Source organism: Sinocyclocheilus rhinocerous, unplaced genomic scaffold (genome assembly GCF_001515625.1).
Source record: "Sinocyclocheilus rhinocerous isolate Xijiao unplaced genomic scaffold, SAMN03320098_v1.1 scaffold8, whole genome shotgun sequence".
Classification (NCBI taxonomy): domain Eukaryota; kingdom Metazoa; phylum Chordata; class Actinopteri; order Cypriniformes; family Cyprinidae; genus Sinocyclocheilus; species Sinocyclocheilus rhinocerous.
In genome coordinates this window covers 1537238-1545959 of record NW_015666800.1, presented here as the reverse complement: position 1 = coordinate 1545959, position 8722 = coordinate 1537238, and the positions used below count along the sequence as shown (strand labels likewise).

The following is an 8722-nucleotide window of genomic DNA, read 5'->3' as shown; positions in this document are numbered from 1 at the left end:
GCTTGACATTTAAGCAGAAGCCACAGTGTCACAAACAAGTTTCCACCCGCAGTTCGATGGTAGAGCAGCTCAGGTCAGTTTTATAAACTCTTGTGATTACAATACAGATTTTAATACTCACATTTGAAAGGATTCTTTTTATTGTTATTTTTTTCTTGCAGCACATTTTCACTGCAAAAGAGGATTGGCAGGGTAAAAACTGACAATCCTCTGTTGTAGTAAAAATGTGCTTCAAAATGTAGTCATGGTAAAACTGAGTTGTGTCTTTTTGTCTAACTAGTAAATAAAAGATACCAAAGATTCAGCTTTTAGCTTTATATTTTCACTTTGATTTTTATATCATTTCAAGTCATAAATGCCTCGTTTTTAATAATGAAATATAATTGTATTAAAAATTCTAATTACTGCTAAAATGCCATTTTTCGTAGCAAAGAGACAACACGGATGAGTGTTGACTCTTTTCATTCAGTAGATATGTTTATTGAAGGTAAAGCTTTTTATGTTGTCGTAGAAACGTGTCACATTTTTATAAAACGTGAATGGTAGTTGTTTGAGGGTTGGCACCGCAATGTTTGAATTGTCTGCATGAGTGTCCAGTTCAATATTTAGTTATGGGTGTGTTAAAAATGTGTATGCACAGCTTCACAAAGTGCAGGGCATAGCCTTTGGTTTATGGCTTTTCTCTGTATTTATACAGGGCCGTACGCAGTCTGCATGACTTTAAATAAGATGTACTCTCTGGATCTTGTCCAACCCCCCAAAGCAAAGTTTTATGTACCACATCCATTTTAAAGGCTCAATAATAATTGCTGCACACTGTATTGTAAAGAAGGTTTTCCATTCAGCTTTTGTACCTGAGGGTGAATTCAACATATGTTGGCAAACTTCACTCATCTGCTTCATCAGCACATCAGCAGAGATAGAAAGTAACAAACATGTTTCTTTCCATATCAAGTGGAAGAACAAACACTGCACTTCAGCTACACCCTTACAATTTCAACACCTGCAGTATCCATTTTCCTAAAGGGTTTTTTCTTCTTACATTTTATTTTTACAATTTGGGGGAAAATAACTGCATTTTAATACAACTTTTTAAAGTTTTTTTCTGTGTTAGATAAAAGAAGATCATTTATTTAAAGGCTTTACTGCCATACGAATGCTAAACACAGTAACTAGATCAACACACAAAGTGCATTTAAGAAAAAGTTATATTTATAGATTTTTTTACTGCTGTTAAAAACATTTAATATTTATTAAGTAACAAAAAATACTAAGAAAATGGCAGTGATTGGTGATTATCTCAGTAAGGTACAGTACATGATAATTAATGTTAAAGTATAAAGAATCTTTATATCAAAACTTTTTATTGTAGGGCTAAGCAATTAATCAAAAACATTTTTTTTTTCATTTACTATTTTGGATCCCAATGTTTCTGAAAACAAGATAATATCAAACTATTGTTGATCTAATTAATGTTCATTTTAAATTATTTATTTAAATGTGTGTGTGTGTGGAGAGCAACATTTATTCAAAATAGAAATCTTTCCTAACAAAGTCTTTACTATCACTTTTTTTAAAATCAATTTAACACATTCACAACAGAAGTATTCATTTCTTTCAAAAAAAAAAAGAAAGAAAAAACTTTACTGACCCCAAACTTTTGAATGATAATGTATATTGTTACAAAATATTTCTATTTAAAATAAATGCTGTTCTTTTTAACTTTTTATTCATCAAAGCATCAAACAAAAAAAAATTAAGCAGCACAACTGTTTCAGCTTTACATCACAGGAATTAATATTTTAAAGTATATTAACAGAAATGAAAAATAGTACGTATTTTAAATTGCAATAACATTTCACAATATTACTGTTTTTTCTGTATTTTTGATCAAATAAATGCAGTCTTATTGAGCATAAGAAACTTATGTAAAAACATAAAAAATCTTACTGATCCCAAACTTTTGAACGGCAGTGTGTGTCACTATGAATGAGTAGCACAAATTAATTTGGTGTAATTTTGAGTATAGGTTACACTTAAATTTAATAAATAAACCCATGAAATTGTGTGTGTATATATATATATATCTATATATGTGTGTATACTTTTTTGCCATAATCGAGCATAATCTGTGTTATTGATATTATTGTGAACAAATGATCCGTGTAGGCTATTTTTTTTTTTACCTTATAATTTTTAATCAAAATGTCATGACTGAGTCTTCCGGTAAAACAACTTTTAGAATCACGACTACAAGGTGTTATTTAGATCTGCCTCTATCCAGTCAACAAGTGATAGATAGAACCAAGTCCTGCCCTGCATCATATCTGTTTTAATCTGATTTATGTCACAATAGCGAAGATACGATCTGTCGCTGCGTCTGTTACATCATGACTATAAAATCAAAATTAAATAAGAATTGACTCTATTTGGAAGTGGATACAATTAGATCTCCTGGTTCACTGGTTCAATTGAAAGTATGTCACATTATTAAAGTAAAGGGTGTTGTAATGTCACATCGACTCACATTCACATTGACTTCAAGAAACAGCGTGCTATGCAAATGTTACTCCTCAAATGAACAGACATGTTTTTCAGAATGCTTATTTGAAATGGGCTGCAAACCATACGTCTATGTTATGGGCTGAAGTGCTAGATTACAGAGCTTCACAGCTCCAACGGAGACCATGTGTGTATGACTCAGTCTCACACACTTGAGGAAAATTGTGCAGTGTTGAAAAAACACGGTCAGTTGGTTTTGGTCATTGGTCACACTTCTTTTATCTCAGACTTATTGTCAGATGGTCAAGGGTTGAGTTTTGTTTACAGCAGAGTATATAAATATTTAATGAACTTATTCCATAGTCATGGATGATTATGTTTTAATGTGTTCCAGCAAATCAATGCCTGGTGGAAGCTGAAGACTATTGTCAGTTGCCCATTAGTGACCTCACAGCGAAGACGACTGTCCTGGGTTCAGTTAGCAGGCCATAAAGGTAACCCCACCTGCCAAATGCTGCACATTTTAGTCCACTGTAAATTCATGTTTCAGTTCCATATTTACACAGTTTGCACAGTTTCCGGGGTAAATGCATATAGGACAGAAGTTTACAATGTAAGCAACCAATAATTGAATAGTTATAGTATAATTTTTTCAACAAATTATTATGATAATTATTAAATTATTAACCTCAACCTTCAGACATGAATATTGTTTTTAAACTATTATTTTGGTGAATTTTTTTAGAAAGCAATTATTAAAACCAAGTCTGACTTGAATATGCTTTTTACTCTGTAATTATTATTTTTGAAAGCAGTTATTTTGTATGTAAATTAAACATCAAAAATAGGGTAAAAAGCATATTTTATGTAGCTTTGCTTTTATTTGTAGTTATTAACTCATTTTTGGACATTATTTATTTCTGTACTATCAATAATCATCTCCATCAAAGTTATTTGCGGACGGATTGCTTCCTTGGCAAAAACGTCACTGATTTTAGCTCATGTCTTTTGGCTGTTTTATTGTAAACAGCGATATTTTTTTGTAAAATACATGAGGAAGTACAGTCATTTGATACCATTTTAGGGAAGCGGTTATGAGTAGTGTTATGTAATGACACTGGACTCACGCATATTCACATGCCAAAAACCATGACTGTACGTATAAACGTATTTTCATCAACACATCTGAAGCGTCGCTAAACACATGCAGATATCAAACATAAATTATTTACACCATGAATACGTGCACAGTCATCATGCAATATTCATATTCACAGATGAATAAGGCATGCATCCTGACTAAGATCGGCTCAGTGTTGATTATATGTGCTCCAGTGACTCCAGTCATCCTTGGTCTGTGTTTGTGTTTCTGCCCAGGCAGCTTTAAAGCAGGGGATGAGGGCTCCATACTGAAGAAGTTCTCAGAGAATGAGAAGCTGTGTTTCGAGAGGCTGAAAGAAGATGCTTTACATTCCTTCGTGCCCAGCTACTATGGAGTGGTCGAGCGAGACGGAGAGCTTTTTCTCAAAATGAAAGACCTTTTGGCCAAATTTGATTTGCCTAACGTCATGGACTGCAAGATGGGAGTGAGGTAGAGTCATTGTTTTGTTTATTTATTGCCAAAGAAAGGAATTTACTTTATATTTTGAGTGTCATTTGTTAATTTTCCCATACTTTATTTGTTGAGTTGAATTACTGAAATAAATGAACTTTTCCACGACATTCTAATTTATTGAGATGCACCTGTATTTGTATATTATAATGTTTACAAGTGATACAGGGAATGCGTGTGGAAAAAACACATTTAGAGCTTCATGAGTTTGACTTTTTCTGTATGATCAATCAAAACAAGTTTGAATCATTCATTACATTTTAAAAGAATAGTCACAGAACCACCCAATCAAATAAAATGTAAGCTAAATTAATTATGCAAATCACTTTAAACTTAATTACCTGAGATTAAAAAAATTATATTCATGTTAATTAATCAATTGAATGATATACAATACTGTTCAAAAGTTTAGGGTTAGTACGATTTTAAGTGTTTTAAAGTCTCTTATGGTCACCAAGGCTGTATTTTTGTTATTATTATTCTTTTTCAAAAACACAGAAAAATGTTGCAATGTTAATATATATTGTTACAGTTTGAAATGACTTTTTACAGTTTTCTATCTTAATATATTTTAAAATGTAATTATTCCTGTGATGGTAAAGCTGAATTTTCAGCATCACTACTCCAGTCTTCAATGTCACATGATCCTTCAGAAATCACTCTAATATGCTGATTTGGTGTTTAAGAAACATTTCTGAAAACAATTGTGGAGCTTAATATTTCTGTGCAAACCATGATACATTTTGTCAGGATTCTTTAATTAATAGAAAGGTCACAGCATTTATTTGAAATAGAAAGAGCAGTGCAAATATTTAAATATACTGTATAATATTAATCATATTAATTATTATTAATTATATTTATAATTTATTAATTAATTATATTCTATTAATGTTATTTTTTAAATATAGTAATAATATATTAAAATGACTGTTATTAAATAAAACACAGAACGTATTACTTGTTTTGCTAATGTGTCATTCTTTCCTTTTTATAGTCATGCTAATATATTGTGCGTGGCAGGTTTACACCTGTTCTGGTTGTTGGCCTGCATCCTGTCAGGGCGAGTATCTGTATCGGGCGAGTACTGGAAAAAGTGGTATCGGTGCATCCCTACTATTAAGTGTACAAGAATTAATGTATTAACTGACATGTTTTGTACAAAAGCTGTCACTGGGGCAGAACCTTTTCAAAAGGTCCATATTGGTACCTTAAAGGTACATATTACTACCTAAAGTGTACATATTAGTACGTACAAAAGTGTACCTTTTGAAATGGCACTGCCTCAGTGACAGCTTTTTTTGAACACTGTATTATCCTCAACCTGCTGTTTTTGTCAGTAACAGCTCTTCATCTGACTTTTTTTCCTTTTACATTCGATACAATACATTGTTTTCTTATTTCAGAGGGGGGAAACCTGCAAGACAGACTTTAAAAAGACCCGGTCAAAGGAAGACGTCATTCAGGTCTTTAAGGATTTCGTCGAGGGCAATAAAAACATAACTGTACGTGAGTTCTTGAGAACTAGACCAACCTGTTCTGTGATATAATGCATGCACACCTACACTTCAATGGAACAGTATTCTCTTTGTGTCTTAATGAACACCTTAAGTGCTTTTTATCCAGGATATATACGTCTGATGTAAAAAGGAAAGATATCGTTGTTCCCATAAGGCAGTTAAAACAGTATCATAAAAGCTCATCTGTTCAATATGGGGTCTATATGGTTTAAAGTCATTATATTTAAAGGATATACTTATTTTAAAACAGGCAAGCGTAGGAATATATAAGGCCTCAACAGAAAAAATCTGAAACAAATTAACTGCACTTATAAGGTGTCCTTGTGTAATTGGAGCCTCACTCCAGTGAATACTGAAAAATAACTTCTAGCATAATTCTAGTTGAATTACTGATTCATGCTGTGCTCTTCTCCTTCACCTACCTAACAGAACTCCTATATTACAAGGCTTGAAGATATTAAACAGGCACTGAAAGCCTCAGAGTTCTTCAAGAAACACGAGGTAAAATATGACATTTTTTTTAGTGATGCGTTTTCCTTAATTCTTTCCCAGTTGTGCAATGTTAACATTTTCCAATTAATATCAAATTGTCTGATGTCTAACATTAGATGTCTAACCAGAATATATACTATATATTTTACTATATTATTTATTAATGCTGTACTGTATTGCAATACACTTCCAATTAATATCTAATTAGTGAACATACTAAGGGAGTAAAAAACAAGGATTGAGTTGTTAACAATTTTAAAATGAATATCTAGCTACTTAATGTCTAAGAATATATTTTTTATTTGATTCATTATGCACCATATTAATGTTGTACTGTACTGCAGTATTTGGGGTTGGTAAGATTTTAGGAAATAAATGAATACTGTTATTCAGCAAGGACACATTCAGTTGAAGTCAGTAAATACATTTATAATGTTTCATAAATTTTCTATTTCAAATAACTGCTGTTCTTTTTAACTTTATATTCATTAAAGAATCCTGTAAAAAAATGTGTCATGGTTTATGCAAAAATATTGAGCAACACTGATAATTGAACTGTTTTCAACATTGATAATAGTAAGAAATGTTTCTTGAGAGCACTAAATCAGTATGTTAGAATGATTTCTGATGGATCGTGTGACACTGAAGACTGGAGTAATGATGCTGAAAATTCTGCTTTGTCATCAGAGGAATAAATTACATTTTAAAATATATTAAAATAGAAAACAGTTATTTTAAATTGTAATCATATTTTACAGTACAATTTTACTGTATTTTTTATTAAATAAATGCCACCTTGCTGAGCATAAGCAACTACCATCAAAGACATAAAAAAATCTTACTGACCTCAAATGTTTGAATGGCACTTTTCAACTATGGTGTTTTTTCCCCCATGATACGACCCACCTCAAAAATGTTTCATGTCTTTAAGGTAATCGGGAGTTCGCTTCTCTTCATTCACAATCACACAGAGAGAGCTGAAGTCTGGCTCATTGATTTTGGTAAGACCACACCGCTCCCAGACGGACAGAACCTGGATCACTACAGACCCTGGGAGGAGGGCAACCGAGAAGACGGATACTTGTGGGGCTTGGACAACCTGCTGCAAACCCTTTCCTCATTGGCCAGGGAGTGACCTTCTTACTGCAAACTTCTTGCGTGACAGCAACAGCATGCTGATAAGACACTTCTAATCCTTCTGCAGTGCATTATAGGGAGGCTACCAGTGACAAAGTCCATTACTTTACAGTGTTGAGCTGTAAAAGCATTTCACCCTGATCATGGTTTTAATAAATGCACATTTGTTTGTTGTCATAATACAGTTACTCTTCCACAAAGTCCAAAAAAAAAAGGTTGAAGACAAAATGTAGTTTGTAAAGTAGAGATGCACCGATCGATCGACCAGGGATCGGAATCGGCCGATTTTCCTCATGATCGGTGATCGGCCGGTCAGTCACACTTCTTTCCGATTTCGAGCCGATCCGTTTTGTTACCAGCGGCACAGGCAATAACGTCAGCCGCGCATTCTCGCTCTCTTCTCTCCGACGACCCCTTCTCTCTCACACACACGTCTCATTCGCTCCGGTTAAATAGTGCTTGTATTGCGCATTATTTTAGCCATTCATTAATGGAGCGCACAAGCCGCGCTCAGTCTCAAAGAGCTTGTGAGCCACAAATACCAAAATGAGTTGCTAACTGCGCTAAAACGTTCAAATACATTAAAAATTATGTCAAAATATTTTTTTTATTTGTTCTTATTTTATTACTGACTTTTTACTTGTGTTTTTTTATGGAAATAAAACTTTGCGTTGAAGAAAAGTAGATTTTTGTTTGTATATGCTGTCAATTATAGTTCTTAGAAAGAAAATCGGAATCGGCAAAAATCGGTATCGGCAGATCACACTAACAAAAAAACGGAAATCGGAATCGGCCAAGAAAATTGCAATCGGTGCATCTCTATTGTAAAGTAATTCATATGAGGGCACAATTTACATGTGCCTACAAAAGGAGTTTTTAAGATAATGAGGAACAACATCAGTCAAGCTTGTCCAATTTCTTTGGCTGGGTTTGCATGCTGGAATCTATCCAAATCAATTGTTTATTTCTGCGCGCTTCATATTAGACAAAATCAAGGTTAGTTGTAAGCAACATTGTTCAATGTCTAGGCCCTGCAAACACTAGCACAACTGACTTTCTTAAAGTACCATCAAACTAAAGTGTATAGTAGGTGCAGCACATGCATTCAAGTGTGTTATGTAGAATGCATATACAGTGATTCAATGTGAATGATGCACAACACTAGTGCATTTATTGTACAATAGAATGATATTAATCGTTTTGACTGCAGTGATCAATCAAGGGTGGACTTATAAATTCTTTCATGGATATATGGATGCATTTCATGGATATATTGTATTGGTTTTAAGAACCTGGGTTGTCATTTTCTCTACCTGCGCACCACTGAAAGCGTTTCATTATCAGACAAACTTAACCTTGTGACACTATTTTGTTTAGGGGTGCAGGTGAGTTTTGTTACAGTGTTCCCTGTGCAGTATGTTTGTGATAAATAAAACATCTGCTCAAAATCATTCTGCAT

The 8722-nt window shown here is 33.3% G+C and overlaps 1 protein-coding gene across 1 annotated transcript in view; it reads left to right on the top strand.

The window, feature by feature from the left end:
* Positions 1 to 7456, top strand: part of LOC107733085 (inositol-trisphosphate 3-kinase A-like) — a 9442-nt gene extending 1986 nt beyond the window's left edge. Inside the window, exons 3-7 of the mRNA XM_016544579.1 lie at positions 2897 to 2996; positions 3880 to 4088; positions 5521 to 5619; positions 6064 to 6135; positions 7058 to 7456. Of these exons, the coding sequence (XP_016400065.1) occupies positions 2897 to 2996; positions 3880 to 4088; positions 5521 to 5619; positions 6064 to 6135; positions 7058 to 7261 (684 nt within the window). The 3' untranslated portion in view covers positions 7262 to 7456. The remainder of the gene's footprint in view (positions 1 to 2896; positions 2997 to 3879; positions 4089 to 5520; positions 5620 to 6063; positions 6136 to 7057) is intronic.
* The last annotated feature ends 1266 nt before the right edge of the window (positions 7457 to 8722 follow it).